Source organism: Chlorocebus sabaeus, chromosome 21 (assembly GCF_047675955.1).
Source record: "Chlorocebus sabaeus isolate Y175 chromosome 21, mChlSab1.0.hap1, whole genome shotgun sequence".
Classification (NCBI taxonomy): domain Eukaryota; kingdom Metazoa; phylum Chordata; class Mammalia; order Primates; family Cercopithecidae; genus Chlorocebus; species Chlorocebus sabaeus.
Window position 1 is genome coordinate 103083651 of NC_132924.1, and position 18431 is coordinate 103102081.

General features: G+C 41.0%; 1 protein-coding gene across 4 annotated transcripts in view; it reads left to right on the forward strand.

Annotated features, from left to right (window-relative positions):
* KLHDC10 (kelch domain containing 10) overlaps positions 1–17217 on the forward strand; it is a 68461-nt gene extending 51244 nt beyond the window's left edge. For all 4 annotated transcript variants that reach the window (XM_007982904.3, XM_007982905.3, XM_007982906.3 and 1 more), the window contains 7 exons: positions 2366–2520; positions 3676–3824; positions 6028–6112; positions 7437–7503; positions 8975–9022; positions 10960–11099; positions 12053–17217. In XM_007982904.3, coding sequence (XP_007981095.2) covers positions 2366–2520; positions 3676–3824; positions 6028–6112; positions 7437–7503; positions 8975–9022; positions 10960–11099; positions 12053–12262 — 854 coding nt within the window. In that variant the 3' untranslated portion in view covers positions 12263–17217. The remainder of the gene's footprint in view (positions 1–2365; positions 2521–3675; positions 3825–6027; positions 6113–7436; positions 7504–8974; positions 9023–10959; positions 11100–12052) is intronic.
* Positions 17218–18431: the final 1214 nt, after the last annotated feature.

Consider the following 18431-nt stretch of genomic DNA (forward strand, 5'->3'; position numbering starts at 1 on the left):
CCACCTTCATAGAGTCGAAGAGAGTCAGGGCCTTCCTCTGAATTAGGCTTTGCCTGAAGGGAATGTTGTAGTTGATCGTCTGTCCACTTAAACTTTCTGCACTATCAACAATAAGGCTGTTTTGCTTCCTTATCATTCATGTGTTCACTGGAGTAGCACTTTTAATTTCCATCAAGAGCTTTTCTTTGCATTCACAACTTGGCACTAACTGTTGGGTGCAAGAGGCCTAACTTTCGGCCTCTTTGCTTTCCACATGCCTTCCTCACTAAGCTTAGTCAATTCTAGCTTTTGATTTAAAGTTAGATACGGTAGACTCTTCTTTTCACTTTATTACTCAGAGGTAAGGTTATTCACTGGCCTAATTTCAGTCTTCTTGTGTCTCAGGGAATAGGGAGGCCTGAGGAGAGGGGAAAAAGATGAGGGAATGGCTGATTGGTGCAGTCAAAACTCTCACAGCATTTATTGATTAAGTTCACTGTCTTATACGGGCATGGTTCATGGCGCCTCAAAACAGTTACAATAGTAACATCAAAGATCACTGATAAGTGCTGGCGTGGTGGCTCAGGCCTGTAATCCAGCAATTTAGGAGGCCAAGGCGGGAGGACCAGTTGAGGCCAGGAGTTCAAGACCAGCGCGGGCAATGTAGCAAGACCCTGCCTCTTTAAAAAAAAAAAAAAAATAGCTGGGCATAGTGGCCTGTACATAGAGTCCCAGCTACCTGGACATCTGAGGTGAGAGGATCGCTTAAGCCCAGGAATTCAAGGCTGCGGTGAGCCATGTTCATGCCACTGCACTCCAGCTAGGCAACACAGCAAGACTCCGACTCAAACAAATAATAAATAAAGGCTAGGTGTGGTGCCTCACCCCTATAATCCCAACACTTTGGGAGGCCGATGTGGGTGGATTGCTTGAGCCCAGGAGTTCAAGACTAGTCTGGCCAACAATAGCAAAACCCCATCTCTACAAAAAAATACAAAAGTTAGCCAGGCGTGGTGGCACAAACCTGTAGTCCCAGCTACTTGGGAAACTGAGGCAGGAGGATCACTTGAGTCCCGGAGGTCAAGGCTGCAGTAAGCTGTGATCGTGTCACTCCACTCCAGCCTGGGTGACAGAGCGAGACCCTGCCTCTCAAACAAACAAACAAAAAAAGTTACAAAAAAAAAAAAAAAGGCCGGCCGGGCGTGGTGGCTCACACCTGTAATCCCAGCACTTTGGGAGGCCAAGGCAGGTGGATCACCTGAGGTCAGGAGTTTGAGACCAGCCTGGTCAATGTGACAAAACCCCGTCTCTACTAAAAATACAAAAATTAGCTGGGCTTGGTGGTAGGCACCTGTAATCCCAGCTACTAGGGAGGCTGAGGCAGGAGAATCACTTGAACCTGGGAGGTGGAGGTTGCAGTGAGCTGAGATCACCCACTATACTCCAGCCCGGGCGACAGATCAAGACTCCGTAAAAAAAAAAAAAAAAAAAAAAAAAAAGCCATTGAAATAACATAGGAGCACTGTTTCGAGAGAGAGAGAGAGAGCGCGTATGTATGAGTGAAGAGAATACGTGTGTACGTGTGTGTGTGTATGTATGTGTGTGGTGGCAGGAACAAAAGAGCTACAGGAGGAAGAACACCAAAGTTGCCTGCTGGATATTGGTATGTTTTGTTTTATCTGGTAGAGCATTAAAATGACAGAAATCATAATTTTAAATGTAGAGATCGTTTTCCTGGCAAAAACAGAATGTCCCTTTAATCCCTTTATTTGGAGTCCCCTTGGGTCTTTGCTAAGGCAAAGATGATGCTTCATTTTTCTCTACTTTGCTGCATACTTGAACTGTCTTGAGCAGCAGTGGTATACTGGGTAGACTGTAGTTCATACAACTCAATATTGTTATACAGAGTATTTAGTGAATTCCATAAATATGTATTGAATATGTCATATATGCCTACCAATGAACTACATGATAGAGCCCATATAGTGATATTCGATCTTTTTCTGCAGAACTTTGTAGTATAGGCCATGTACCCCTTATCTGAAATGCTTGGGACCAGAAGTGTTTTACATTCCAGATTTTTTTTTTTAAATATTTGCATTGTACTTAGCATCCCAAATCCAGAACTTTGAAATCCAACATGTTCCAGTGAGCATTTCCTTTAAGCATCATTGTTGGTGCGCAAAAAGTTTCGGATTTTGAAGTATTTTAGATTTCAGATTTTCAGATTTGGTACGTTCAGCTACTAGTTAGATGTCAGTGATTTGAGCTATATTATGAGATCATTAAAGCAGATATGTGTTAGTTTCTCAGATATTCTGGGTGTATGTGGGAACACATTGCAGGTAGCCATTTGTGAATGGAACTTGTGCTTCTCCTTCCTCAGTTGTGCTGCATGGAAACAACCTGTTAGTGTTTGGAGGTACGGGCATCCCATTTGGAGAGAGCAACGGCAATGACGTCCATGTGTGTAATGTGAAGTATAAGAGATGGGCTTTGCTCAGCTGCCGGGGGAAGAAACCCAGTCGTATATATGGACAGGTACCAATCTGTGGCCAGTCATGGTGTATTTGTTCATATTTTTCTAGTCTGGGGACGGTGTTAGAATATTTGTAATTGTTACCATTTTATTTTAATGGAGAAGAGTTATTTGTGGTTAGTACTTGATTTTTTAGTTCTGATACGAAATTACAATTTGTAAATCTGGTTACTTGCCATGTACTGTTCTTTTCTTTTCTTTCCTTTTTTTTTTTTTCCCCACTTTCTGTTTCTAATTCAACTTAGGGTCAGGATATAGACCTGTATGGAAGTTCCTTTAAGTGTTAGAACCCCACCTCCACCTCCACCCTCAGCTCCAGTGAGAGATTGGGCTCCACTATGGCCTGGGTCCTGGTCATTTTTAGAGTGATTCTTGAGTAGATGAGAAAACACTTGGTGAAGAAACTTTTACGTGGATCTGAGCTAAAACATACATTTTGTAGAGATTAGTTTAGGTTCCAGCACTTCAAACCTTAGGTCTGAAAAGTTATATCCAGAAAGATAGGGAGCAACCCACCATACATGAGAGACTCTTTGAGAGTCTAAGCTTAAAACAACCAAGCTTTGACTTCTTTCTTGACTTGCCGGCATTAGTACTGATAAACAGCTTCTGAGCTTAACTTCAAAGGAGCACATACTAGACAACTTTGTTGCTTCCACAGGAGGCATTTAAACTATAAGAAGTGGCCATAACAATGACTGAAACTTTCATTGAAAAGAGTCCTTTGGAAAACGTCAGATTCCTTGAACTGCTAACTAGGGTTTCTGCTTAGGAGATTGCGGTGGCTTATTTTCATATCTGCTGCTTCTTGAGAGCATTTTACTTCAGACTGCTCATAGGGAGAAGCAGCTTTCAACGGAAATGCTTGTATATGCCCATGGGCTAGAAATTATTTGGTCAGCCAGGACCCTTAAGAATCATCTTGGCAGGTAGGACTTGCTTTCCAGTTGAGTAAAGCTTTCCTTTCCAAAGGTGTTCTCCAGGTTCTTAAAATAATCTCTGGGTTCTCTAAAATCTTCTTTTAAGAGTCTGATACATTAAGAGATTAAAAAGTACAAGAGAATTTCATAAAACTTGATTTGGAGGTGTCTGGTAAGTTTACATTCTTTAATCAAGTGTTAACAAGTCGGTCTTATTCACCTTTCATTGTTATCCAGGCTATGGCCATCATCAATGGCTCCCTTTATGTCTTTGGAGGGACAACCGGCTATATTTACAGCACAGACCTGCACAAGTTAGATCTCAATACCAGAGAGTGGACACAACTGAAACCAAACAACCTATCCTGTGATCTACCAGAAGAGAGGTGAGGTTCTAGGATTCAAGCATATTTATTCTTTCATGTTAACATTTGACCTCTTTCAGACTATTGGCAATATGAAGAAAACCCTTTGGCTCCAGTTAGAGTAACTAACTGGCTGTTGGATGTTAGATCTCAGGTAAGTAGTAAAGAAAGGTCTATAGTAAAAAAAAGTTCTTCTGGTGAGGAAATAGTATTTCCTTCTAAACTACAGAATTTTTTCCATGTCATTTCCTCTTATATTTAGTCTTTCTGCATTAGGAAGATAGTAGTAACACTTTGAAAAAGAAACCAGTGGTAGCAACTATAACCAAATTTCATATTATAGGCAAAACAATTACTGTCCAGTTACTTTTTGATTTCCCTTTTTTTTTTTGAGAAAGGGTCTCACTCTGTCACCTAAGCTGGAGCACAGTGACATAATCATGGCTCACTGCAACCTTGACCTCCTGGGCTCAAGGTATTCTCCCATCTCAGCCCTCCGCCCAAGTAGCTGGGACTACAGGCATGTGCCACCACATCTGGCTAATTTTTTGTACAGATGAGGTCTTACCATGTTGCCCAGGCTGCTTCTCAAACTCCTAGGCTCAAGCAATCTGCCTGCCCTTGGCCTCCCAGAGTGTTGGGATTACAGGTGTGAGCCACCATGCCACGCCTGATTTCCCTTCTTAACTTGCATATTAGAATTCTTTACCTCATTCTCTCACAGACATATCATCAGTACAGGGCACAGGGCCATCCCCACAGTGAATGTGAATGTTGATTGGATAGATGGAAGGAAGCTTGCATGGGTGGATGGGTGATGAATGATGGATGGATGGAAGGTCATTCATTTTAAGTGCCGTGTTAAACATCACATGGTTCTCTCTAGTTGCCTTCTAGTAGCAGATCTATATCTTTCACTTTTCTTTGCTAATAGCAGTTGCCTCTTCATAGAATTAAACTCACTGTGGCTGGGCGCGGCCTGTAATCCTTGCACTTTAGGAGGCTGAGGTGGGTGGATCATGAGGTCAGGAGTTCGAGACCAGCCTGGCCAACATGGTGAAACCCCGTCTCTACTAAAAATACAAAAATTAGCAGGGCATGGTGGTGGGCATCTGTAATCCCAGCTACTCAGGCGGCTGAGGCAGGAGAATCGCTTGAACCTGGGAGGCAGAGGTTGCAGTGAGCTGAGATCGTGCCACTGCACTCTAGCCTGGGCGACAGAGCAAGACTCTGTCTTGAAAAAAAAAAAAAACAGAAGAAAGAATTAAACTCACTAAAACACTTGAAGAGATTTTTTTCCCCTCCAGTTTGAAAGCAAAGACAGTAAAACATTTTTTATTAACTCTGTTTAGATGAATCCAGTGTCTCTTTGTTGCCTCTTTAAACAAAATAGCATATAGGTGCTAAGGAAGAATTTATCTTAATTGCAGCCTGTTAGTGGGCTGATCACTGTAAAACTTCACATAAGAGGACTTGGGGGTTGGCCTCTTACTGGAATGATTTTGATGTCGCTTATTTTTTCAGCAACAAGGCCTTCAGGTAAAGAAGGAAATACATTAAGTTTTCAAAGCATTTTTACATGGTTGCTTTCTTTGAGTCATTTTATGGACATATTAGAAATTATTTTAGCTTTTAGCTAGACTGCCTGGATGAAAGTTCTGAGGTGTTTTATATTATATCCACAGTTCTATGTAGCATAATTTTCTGCTAAATAAGTATCTTAATTTGCAAACTCATAGTCTAAGGTCTCTAAATGTAGGTAGATCACTTTTTAAAACTATATAATATTTTCCCCTTTATACAAAGTTATCACAAAAGGTTATAGAAAAATCTACAAAATACAAATTAGCAAAATGAAGAAAATAAAAATCCAAGTCTGAACTCAAAGATAACCAGGTTTAATGTTTTGGATTATATCCTAATAGCCATTTTCTGTATATATTTATATATCTATAAATTTTTAATGCAATTTATTTTTAAAAATGACACAAAAAAGTTCTCAATGCATTAACCACCATCTGGTACCTACTCTGTTATTGGTTGCATACTAATCCATTTTATGTATATTCTGTAAGTCATATAACCAATTCACTATTGTTAAACACTTAGGTTATTTCCAATAATTTATTATTATAAATAATGATGTAATAAAAATCCTTATAGCTAAATCTTAGGTAGATCATTTTTCACTTAATTATAAATGAATTTTTTTGTAAATTTTCAGATACCGACATGAAATCGCACATGACGGGCAGAGGATTTACATCTTGGGAGGTGGTACGTCCTGGACAGCATATTCCTTAAACAAGGTATATTTTTTAAAAAAGAAAAAAAGGGAGAGGGAGAAGGATAGAAAGAGGCATGTGTCAACTAAGCAAGATAATTCTGTTATTTTAGATATTTTAATTTTTGAGCACATTCCTCATTAACGCCTATTTTGTGTTGGATGCACTTTATATTATAAGGTTGAACCCTGTGCCCCAAAATGCTTTCAGTTGACAGGTGTTATTTATCACACACTGAAAATACTTTGTGAAAATTATCCCCTTATGCTGGATGAGGAAAGTGACTAAAAGGAATGCATAGTAGCTTGAATGGAGCAACTAATTAGAATTGGAAGCAGCATTCTCAGAATGTCACATCCGCATCATCATCACTGCTGTGTATCTAAAAAGAACAGGCTTGTTTAGGGTTGCACGTCACGAACTTGAGAAAGCTGAGCTCTGAAGGGCTGTTATTCATCCATCCCTGTGGCATTTCTAAAATGTCATAGTCACACATCCCAGGGGAAACCTACATTAGGCTGTAGAGCTCCTGGGCTGCTTGGAACCTTAATGGTCTTTTTCAACTTTTGTCAAAACTGAATTCCCACATTCCCTTACAAACACTTGCTTTTTTCTGTTATAAAAATGATACATGCCCCTTGTAGAAAATGTGGAAGTTGCAGAACAACATACAGAAGAAAATCAAGAATCACATGTACTGCAGCTTCTCATTCCAACCTTTTTCTTCATTTTTTCTGTGAATTTAAAAAAGTGGGCTGGGTGTGGTGGCTCATGTCTGTAATCCCAGCACTTTGGGAGGCTGAGGTGGGCGGATCACCTGAGGTCAGAAGTTTGAGACCAGCCTGGCCAACATGATGAAACCCCATCTCTGCTAAAACAGACATTAGCTGGGCATGGTGGCAGGCACCTGTAATCCCAGCTACTCGGGAGGCTGAGTCGCTTGAACCTAGGAGGCGGAGGTTGCAGTGAGCCGAGATCGTGCCATTGCACTCCAGCCTGGGTGACAGAGACTGCATCTCAAAAAAAATAAAAAATAAAATAAAAAGCGAAATCATATATGTGTTTAATTTTCAACTGCCCCATTTAATGTTTTCCCATATATTTGGAAAGATCAGAAAAAAGCAAAAGAAAAGAAGAAAGACTTTTCAACTAAGAATATATGTTTACGCAGGCTACTGCTGTTAAAAGTCCAGTTTTCTATATGGAAAATCACTGTACCTTCTGCTCAGTTTTGCTATGAACCTAAAACTGCTTTAAAAAACAAAGTCTGTTTTTAAAAAATCCATTTTCAGGCTAGCTAAAATTACAGTTATTTATGTATGTGTATATGTTCTTTTTTTTCTCTAAGATCCATGCATACAACCTTGAAACGAATGCATGGGAGGAAATTGCAACAAAACCCCATGAAAAAATAGGTAAATTTAAAGTATTGATTAATTTATCTTTAACAAACATATATTATACTTTTACTCATTTTGGAAGGAAAAAGTAATTTTACTGAGTTATATGGCAAGTTAAATATCTGTTGGGCTGGGTGCAGTGGCTCACGCCTTTAATCTCGGCACTTTGGGAGGCCAAGGTGGGCAGGTCTCTTGAGCCCAGGAGTTTGAGACCAGCCTGAGCAACATGGTGAGACCCTGTCTCTACAAAATATACAAAAACATTTGCTGGTCATGGTGGTGTACACCTATAGTCCCAGGTAGTTGGGAGACTGAGGTGGGAGAATCACCTGAGCTTGGGAAATAGAGCCTGTAGTGAGCCATGATTGAGCCGCTACATTCCGGCCTGGGCATCAGAGTGAGACCCTGTCTCAAAAAAAAAAAAAGAAAAATCTGTTGAACTGGTATTAGAAAATACTTGTATTCCTTAGTCCAATTATAATTATTCCTTAGGGCTGGGCGTGGTGGCTCACGCCTATAATCCCAGCACTTTGGGAGGCCGAGGTGGGCGGATCATGAGGTCAGGAATTCGAGACCAGCCTGGCCAACATGGTGAAACCCCATCTCTACTAAAAATGTAAAAATTAGCTGGGCGTGGTGGCATGTGCCTGTAATCCCAGCTACTTGGGAGGCAGAGGTAGGAGAATTGTTTGAACCCCAGAGGCAGAGATTGCAGTGAGCCAAGATCACGCCACTGCACTCCAGCCTGGGAGACAGAGTCTTGCTGTCAAACAAAACAAAACAAAAACCAAAAACCACACACACACAAGTAATTATCCTTAGTGATTGAGGAAAGAGACTTTTAATCCTCTTTATTAAGTTGTTTGGCAGAAGCTGAGAAATATGGGTGATATAAGAAATTGGAGCCTAAATAAAGATCTACCAGCTGGGTGTGGTGACTCATGCCTATAATCCCAGCACTTTGGGAGGCTGAGCCCAGGAGTTCGAGACCAGCCTGGGCAACATGGTGAAACCCTGTCTCCATTAAAAATACAAAAAATTATCTGGGTGTGGTGGTGTGCACCTGTAGTCCCAGCTACTGAGGAGGCTGAAGTGGGAGGATCACTTGAGCCAAGGAGGCGGAGGCTGCAGTGAGCCAAGATAGCACTGCTGCATTCCAACCTGGGCAACAGAGTGAGACCCTGTCTCTAAATTAAATAAATAATAAAGATCTACGTATCTCTGTGTGGGTAAAAGGGCTTGGGAAAGCCACTAGCAACTCCTGTCCTTTCCCTTTGTTTCTGGCACCTTAGCATTGTACTGTTATGATGAGACTCCTGATGGCTTTTGAAATACGGAGGGAGTGGAAGGGCTAGTCAGTGTTTGCTTAACATGCAACAAAGGGATTGTTTTGAGTTACACATAGTATGTCTTTCACTGTGTTGTATCAGTGTGATTCCCAGTCTTTCTGTAAGTAATGGAACTTCTGTGTTTGTGTGTTTGGCAGGCTTTCCTGCAGCCCGAAGGTGTCACAGTTGTGTTCAAATAAAAAATGGTAAGGATTCTAAATAACGTTTTGCTTCCATTTCTGTAATTGTATCTTCTGAAAATGTCTTATTTCCTAAAGATAGCCCCCTCAAAAGAGGCTCATAACTTTGAGAAAAGTCTATTTCTGGTAGTTTAAACTTAAAGGGAAATTCATAGTGATGCCTCTCTCAGCCATTTTCATCATGTAAACTAGTATGGTGTTTGGGTTCCCTCAGTTATTAGAGAACTCAGAAAATGGTGATAAATAAGCTTTTATTTTAGCACTTGATCTTCCAGCATCCCACACCTCAACAGATGTCTGTGGTTACAGTGACTAATACTAATAATTTTGACTGTTTATACTGTAGAGACCTCAGCGAACATTGTATTAAAATTGTAATAACTCCTTCAGAGTGGTATTTCATAAAGTTGATTCTGTTCTCTCTCTGATGCCAAATGGAACTCTTAGCTCATTCTTTGGCCATATTACAACAAAGGCGTTGTATGGCTTCAGAAAGCAGCTGCAGCTACTTTAACTAAATGTGATAAGTGACTCCTCTCTGGATAACCTTCCTGTCTTTTAATTTACAACTTATTTCATCATTTGATATAGCTCTTAAATTTTTTCTGGGAGGAAAGTATGTATAAATGAGTTAGATAGCCTGTATGCTTTTAGCAACTTAGTTCAGATATAACTAGGATTATTCTGCCATCTCTAGTTCAGAGGGATTTTTTATTGTGCTCCTGCTTTCTGGATAAAATTTATAGATAATGACATTGCTCACATTTCTCTCTCTGAGAATGGAACTGTACTTTAGGTTTTCCTTGAATCCTAGCCAAAAAAGTTTCCAGTGCATTTTATAGCTTAAATATTGGCTTAAACTTGGTCTAGACCTGAGTTAAGAAATTTATTCATTTAATTCTTTGAGGCCAAGCACCATACAAATAGAATTCAACCTTAGTTCTAGGCATTTCATTTGAAGGTTCACATAGCCTTTGTTACAAGTTGTCTAATTAGTTATAACGAACTGATTTTACTGGAAAACCCACACCTCTCATTTTGGGAAAATTATTCCTAATAACTGTACAGATCAAACAGAGCTTCAGTTTGTTGTCCTCTTTTAGCTGAAGAAAGCTTGGAAGAGCCTCTCTTGTGTTCCTAAACTGAATACTGCAATGAACGTTCCTCCTCAGAGACTTTAGACTCTATGAACAGATAAATGTATGGTCTTTCCAGGACATTATTTAAAGAAGAGTTTGCAAGCTGGTGGCCTGCACATGTGTTTTGTTTGGCTCATATATGTATTAAAAATTGTTTTGAGGCCAGGGGTGGTGGCTCATGCCTATAATCTTAGCACTTTGGGAGGCTGAAGCGGGAGGGTCACTTGAGCCCAGGAGGTCAAGACCAGACTGGGTAACATAGTGAGACCTTGTCTCTTAAAAAAAAAAAATTAGTAGCCAAAACTTAAAAATCAAAATATTTCATTTTTCAAAACATCCAGATTTCCAAGCTTGCCTTGAAAAAAAATGGGCAATCTGGCAATTGCCAGCCTTAAGTCTCTTATGGTAACAAACAGCTGTAGCTGCATAGCTGTCACCTCTTTTAGAGCATGAGCATTCCTGTCTGTTTTCCTGAGCCTTCTGTTTACCTTCCCTAGACCCCTTGCTCATTCACTTTCTGTGCCTGGAATCTGTAGGTATGTGTTTGAGTTTGGAAACCTTGACGTGAAGGCTCCCTAGAGGCTTGCATCCTTAGTCCCAGTGAATACCCTGACGTAGCTAGCGTCTCAGTTCTATTGAGGGACAAGACAACAGCATGAGAGGCTGCACAGCAGAAGTCGTCTGTGTCATGGGGCAATCTACTTCACTGGCCGCATGTCAGCTGGCTGTGTGACCTACTCTAAAACACTCCATAGTTTTGGCTGTTTTCCTTTGTGTGATCTTGGCTTTCTCTTTTCTTCATAGATGTATTTATTTGTGGGGGCTATAATGGAGAGGTGATCCTGGGAGATATCTGGAAGTTGAATCTGCAGACTTTCCAATGGGTGAAGCTCCCAGCTACCATGCCAGAGCCAGTTTATTTTCACTGTGCAGCAGTTACACCAGTAAGTTTTTATTTTCATATCTTCCTTATGTAGTTACAGATGATAAAGAAATCTTTTTAGAGATATTAGCAAGAAAAAAAACCAGATATGGGCAAACCTTAGATTATTAATAATGTATTTTTAACACTTCCTCCCAAAGCTAGGCCATCCTCTTGAGAAGAGGAGAAAAATCATCACACCCAAATTTGAGAGAATAACATAAATGTAAGAGAAATGCTACCTGTGGCATTCCGGCCCTGACCGTGATGTCAAAGGTGTCCTGGGAGGGTGGAATCGTTTTGCCCCCTTGATACCATATTATTGAAGGTCCCGCTCATTTCTTGAAGCGATGGCCTTTATTTTCATCTTTGTATTACCAACATTTGGCATTTTGGACACTTAATATAGTTTTAGTTTAATGTTAGTTAATAGTGAAATTGTTTGTTGTTGAAGTAAAAAACATTCATAGTTATAGGCCAGGTGCCGTGGCTCACGCCTGTAATCCCAGCACTTTGGGAGGCCAAGGTGGGTGGATCCCGAGGTCAGGAGATCGAGACCATCCTGGCGAACACGGTGAAAAAAAATACAAAAAATACAAAAATACAAAAAAAAAATTAGCCAGACGTGGTGGTGGGTGCCTGTATTCCCAGCTACTCAGGAGGCTGAGGCAAGAGAATGGCGTGAACCTGGGAGGCAGAGCTTGCAGTGAGCTGAAATCGTGCCACTGCATTCCAGCCTGGGCGACAGAGCAAGTCTCTGTCTCAAAAAAAAAAAAAAAAAAAATCATATATATATAGTTTTTCCCTTAGTAATTTGTTATTTAAACCCTCTTGATCTCCACATGATATTGGGATCAGTGAGGAATTCTTGTCTCATTTCAGTTTGATTCCATCTACTGTGCTCTTTCCCCGCTGAGTCTTCAGCCTTGTATGTTTCTCTCCCATTTGAATTTGTCCTCTTTTGACCACTCTTAGGCTGGTTGCATGTACATTCATGGAGGAGTGGTGAACATCCATGAAAACAAACGGACTGGGTCATTGTTTAAGATCTGGCTGGTCGTACCTAGCCTGCTGGAACTGGCATGGGAGAAGCTGCTTGCGGCCTTCCCTAACCTTGCAAACCTCTCCCGAACACAGCTTCTGCATCTTGGACTCACACAGGGACTCATCGAACGCTTGAAATGAGGATTTCTGGACTGTTCATTGATACTGGAAATGTTAATTTAAAGAGACTCCTTTATTTATGGGCAGTGTAGAATGTGCTACAAAGAGGTTTGGTTACCCTGATCAAGGCCTTATTTAGAAAATACATCAGATGCCTTTCTGTAAATTGGTTTTTCAGTTTATGGACATCTCACTTTCCCACGTGCTTCCTTCTTTGCTTCTCTTCCTCCTGACCCATTACATGCACATGTACTCACATACTCCCTCTTCCTTCTCGATGGAGTTAAGGGAAAGCCTGAAAGTACCTTAATAATGTTTTTAATCAAGACAGATTCATTTTTAAAGGAATTCTGAACAGTTCCATGTCATACAATGTTCTAGAAATTAAAACATCATCAACATAAACAAAAATGAAATTAAAAAATTTTACATCTAGCAACAGCAACAACCACAAGTTTAGGGGAAGCTGAGAAGGCTAACCTTGGGAATCTTGCAGGTTATACTTAAACCTAGATGTTTAACTTAGTGTTTTCAAGATGTGTCTAATTGACTAGTAGCTGGGTCTGATGGCAGCAGTGGTTGCCATCTTGTTGCATAGATAACTCAAACCTACCCTTTGGCTTTGAAGGAAGGTTAAGCAGCCCAGCACCTCTTGGTTAGTGATTTCTTTCTCATCCTCACCGTGCCAGCAGTGGGTAGAGTTGGCTGTCAAAGGACTCATGTGTGTTGTGGTTGTGCTCTTTGTTGTTGCTCTAGAAATTATAGCATCAAGAATGTTTCAAATAGAAACACTTGTGGTGGCCAAAGTTCTTCATTCTGGCAGTTTTGAAACTCTTTTATGCTTATGAATAGTTTTAAATATCTCTTTGACTTCTTCATGGGGAATTGCAGACCCTAAATATGTGGTGTAAATGCCGTGTAACATGAACACAAGTTCCCGAGGGAGGCCAGGGAAGAGCCAGGCAGAGAAAACCTGCATCCTCTGGGCTTGTTAACTTGGCTTCCGCTCAGGCTATGGTCTTTGGCTATCATCTTGGCCATTTCCTTTTGAGAACTTGTTTCTTTTCTAATCTCTGGGCCAGGTACCTGCCATTTTCTCAAGCAGTTGGTCCTTGATTTTTCCCTTAGCTTGTTGCCTTCTTTTCTGTCTGCTTTAATGTGCATGGTGCTGTGAGTAATTGTCTAGTTATTGGATACAAGGTCTTGGGGGTAAAGCCACAGGTCATCCTTCCTGAAGAACCAAGTATCATTTAAAAACTAGCATGAGGAAGGAATGAAACTGAGTAGCATTCATTTTTTGTGTGTGAAATTTCAGTTCTGGTTTGATTTGTTTTTTTTAATTCTAAAAAGAATGACATAAATTTTCACTTGCTTTGCCATCAGGCTGCTAGGGGAGCTGAGCAAGAGGCTCACTATGCGCACGTGTAAGCCGCAGGTGTACTCAAGGTGCTGAAGGCGTGCAAGGGGCAGCGCTGGTCCTCCTGGGGCCACCTCACAGCAGGAGACTTGCATGGGAGAGTTAGAACACACCTTTCCTTTAAGTGCCTCTTTTTTCACCTAGCTTTTAAAGTTATTCTTTTTCCTTCATCTCAGAAGGGATCTCTTTAGCTTATATGTGGATTTAAAATGACCTTTGAGCTACAGTTAAAAAGTTACCATCTGGTGTTCAGTTCTGGGGAAGAGAAAACCGCGGCCTCCAGACATGCTCCTGATTTCTAGGCCTTATCATACCATCCCCTCTGTGATGGGTTGAGTTCTTGGAGCCTGTATTCTGGGAAGTCTTATAATAACCCCGCACCTGTGAACTTGAGTCCTTTCTGGGGAGTGAGGAATGTGGGAGAGAGGCAGGAAAAGGAGCAGCTCCTCTAGGGGCCCATCCTCCCACATCTTGCCATTACCAGTCTGTGTAGCCCTTAACCTCCTGCCACCACTGCCAGGCTTGCTTTTCTGTGCTCTCCCAGAGCAAGCCAGTCTGAGCAGCTCCATCAGTCCAAAACAGAGCTTTGCTGCATGACTCCAGCCTGGCCTCTGGGTATTTGGTGGAAATATATCCCAAATTGAACAAGCCAGGCTGTCTAGGGTGGCAAGAGGATTTTTGACCTGGATTTATACAGGGACCAAAAACTGAATGCTCAGCCTCTGTGCTTAGACTTTCATGGTCCTTAGGATAGAAGCGAGTCTCTAGCCCTGCTACACCAGAGAGCTGAAGAGAGATGTGGTCTGGTTCCATCCACACTTGCTGGCATCCTTTGTTAAGCCTCCTGAGGGCAGTCTTCTTTGAGGTAGACCTTGGAGGCCTGACATCGAAGACCTGTGTGTTTTATTTTCATAAAAGTATATATCCTTGGTCTAAAGTGTCTTCTTTTAATATAACACTAGTAAAAATGACGTGGTATGACCAGCACTGAGTGCTATAGAACCACACATGTGCACATGTTCTGGATGCCAAATGACTGTGTGTGAATGACTAAGTGTAGGTAACTAGAAATTAGATAGGGGTCATCAGGCATTTCAGGATACCTATAACCAGCACTCAAAATTCCTGACACTGTTTACTTGATTTAGGAAAGTTTATGCCTGCTGCTTCTCTGCCTCTTGGAGGTACTCCCAGCCGTCTTACTACAGTCCTGTAAATTTAAGTGCAATATGTAGAAACATATGGATATATACAGATTATATATAGGGTGTAACTATAAAGCAGGTAGACTACTTTTTTTGCGTCTTGGGGAAGTGAGCTTGTTACTTTAGGGTCAAATTATGCCAAGAATTTTAGATGTAATCAGCTGGCTTAAGCCAACTCATGGTAAAGCTGGATTTTCAAGTCTATGTTTTCTTACTCCAAGATGGAACTCTTAGAGACTCATTGTTCTTTAAGTGTGTTAGAGTTGAGATTTTTTTCTCCCTGTCATCTTTGCACTAGCTCATGTTTGCATGTCTTACATTTTGTTGCCCGAGAACAAGGAAGTCCGTCTGTAAGGAGTTTCCTAAATGGAGAATTAAAACCTAGTATTTAACACTATCCATTCTCCCATGTATATACTAATTTATCTGGGAATGTGACACTTTATTAAATGAAGAAAATGATGCTTTCTTCATTTAATATTTTCCACATCCTGGAAAAACTATAAACTGACACAGAATAAATTGAAATCTTAACTATCCTTCAGGGGCTAAACAAAACCCTTTCCATTGGCAGAATCTCCTTTTTTCAGGGCCATAATGACACGATGTAAAAATTTGCTTTAAGCCATTCATGTCCTTACATAGCTAGATTTTAAAGTGTAATAAGCATATTAACATTTTTAAGCAAAAGATAGGTTAACAGTGACCTTTGGTTATCCACCAGTAGCAAGAGTAAAGCACAGATCATTGAAATCCATAGATAATCAGTGAATCAACTTTTCTATCAAACAGTAGATTCATTTACATTTATTTTTCCTCTCTATCCTTTCCTCTAAGCACCTGTTTTTCCATGGAATGGGGCTAATGAGTAGTTAGAAAAGGAAAAGGAACAATCAGTAGGAGCTGACAACCAGTGACCATATAAGCAGCTGATTGCCTGTAATTAGTCAGTCTGAACAATTAGAGTTGAATGCTGACATTAGGAACCACAGGTGGTAATCCTGAGTAGATGTAACTCTTCAGCATCATCTCCTGCCCTGAGCTCCAGGCCATCTCTCCTCTAACCACCAAAGAACTCTTAGTACCTATGGGAAGGAAAAGCTGTGTGCAACACAGAGAAAATTCCATTATTTGAACACATTTATTTGGCTCTTGATAAATACTTGCTTTTCCTCTAATCTTGCAAGATGTCCTCCATTTTCCAATCACACAACTTGGCATGTAGGAAAGGTTGAATGATCCTCTAAGACTGTGTTGGTCTTAGTATTCTGTAAAACCAATTTTTTTTTTTTTTTGTGGTCTTACAGATGTTTAGAAAGTGGCACAAGTTACTGAATTGTCTACCTGCCAGCATTCTGATGTAGCACAAAAAGCTATTTTCCTTTATTTTTTTGTATTAATTTTTCTGGCATTGAGCTCTAGGGTGGATGAAGGTTTATGGTCCTCTGATTATAAGCTCCATTCTAAAAACTGGTCACTGTTAGCTGAAATTGCTGTGGTTCCCCAAAGGCCTTGGAACTCCAGACGCACCCGCAGGGCCTGAGGTAGGTTTCATAGAGTTCTAGGACGTCCGTGTGCGTTGCCACTAAATCCTGTCTAGCAATGGCCTTTCCCTTCTAAGATCATTAGATTCAGCCAAAAGCGACCTCTTCCCTAGTCTGGTGTTATGAACAGAAGTTCTGAGTTGTGCTACAAAAGTAGTTCCATCTTTTTATTGTAATTTTCATGTTTTTAATTTGAAAAACAAAAACAAAAACTTTTTATAAGGTTTTTTAAGGGCCCTGCTTAGTCAGTGTACAGGATGGAGTCAGAGGCAATTTTCAGGAAAAAAAAAAAAACAAAAAACAATTTCACCAAGCGGTAGTAATTGTTATTTTACTAGTTATACATTTAGAATATAAAGGAGGCATCAGAAAACACACTCTCTAAAGCCACTTCCTTGTGCACAGAGTCTGCACAGGGAGAGCACAGGCATCTCCCTGGAAAAGCACCTGCCAATGACGAATTTCCTGGAAGAACATAGGCAAGAAAGGAAGCCTCTTTCTGAGATGCAGTCTCTGGGAGGTGAGCCTAGCTTTGCTCTTCCTACAGGGTATGCTTGGGCCATACACAATGCTCGCCTTACTTTAAAGCTATTTTGCCACAGTCCTGTTAAATAGTGTGGACGTCCTTTTGCAGTCTGGTGTGCATGCCATATGATCAGGACAGCTTTTCCACTTTACTCGGTTTCCTACAAGCAAGTAGGAAATATAGTGAATTTACCCTAAAATGTCCAATCTGTATTTATGTACCTTGTCAGTGTTTTGCTGTTGGTTTTCTAAAACAATCTGATCAATAAATCTTATCCAAATCAATTTGGTTCAAGGCCACCTTGATTGTCTGATGGTAATTTGTGTGTACGTGAGCGCACCTGTATGACAGAAGCGTCAGTCCTACCCACCTCCACCACCCCCACCAGGCTCAGCTTTTCTCTGTAATATCTGTGAGTCATCTGCCTTCCACCCCCACTCTGCTGTGGGTTCTTTATCTGCTCACTGTCTGGAACTCCTGGACACACAAGAGTTCCCTCACCAGCACGCTGCTCCCTCCACAAAGACATCAGCAAGGGAGCAACTGCCGGGCAGCCCACACTCCCTCTCACCGCCCCACCCCATGTTCCCCAAACCACCGCGAGACAAGTTTGTATAGGTATATCAAGACTTTTCTGAAGGGCTGGAAGAGCACAGAGAATTCAAAGGGAAAATGTGAACCTGTATATGTAGTCATATGACTGTCTTTATGATCTGAGGGAAGAGCCCCAGGAGCTGCTGAGCCCTGTGCAGGGGTCCTCTGGGGGTGAAACTACACTTCCTAGCTCTGCCCTTGGCCTTCCAGATGCTTCCCTCACCAAAACCTCTGTTTTGTGATACTGCAATCTCTAATCCTCTGACCCTTCTCCATGCAGTACTTTCCTCCATGTCTGTGTAGTCCAGAATAGGTAGGCAAGGATACTCCCAGGTCTGGTCATTTTTCAGGTCTCCCTTCAAGAATTGCACAAATGCCTCTTATTTTTCAGTGTTTCCGTTGGTTAACTATTGGATTGAGCACACCTTCCATGGACAAGTAATCTTAGATATTACAATATACATCTACGAGGAAGAAGAGAAACAGTTTCTACCCATTCATCCACCTTACAGTTAATACTTTATTATGTAGAGCAGTCTTCTTTCCTTGGGTTTATTTCTCCTACCTCTTAACTATACTCCTCTCCAACCTACCAGATATAAGTAATGGACCCTATACCTTTCAGTCTTTAGACTAGCCAGAGCTTTGAAATGGACTCTTATGTGCATCTGATTTGGTTCTTAATATAAGGCATCTAAGACCCATCTTGGCCTAGTGGGAGGGTTTCAGTGGCCTTTATGTGTATACAATTCTAGTTTGTCAAAATGATATTGTTAAGCTACTGTAATTAAACAACCACATTCTCTTGTAGTTAATCTTCTGCAGTAATTGCTTGAGGGAAGAAAACACTGGTAAAACCATCCAGTTTCCCTACTGCCTTCACATGAAAGGCCAGGTTCTAGCC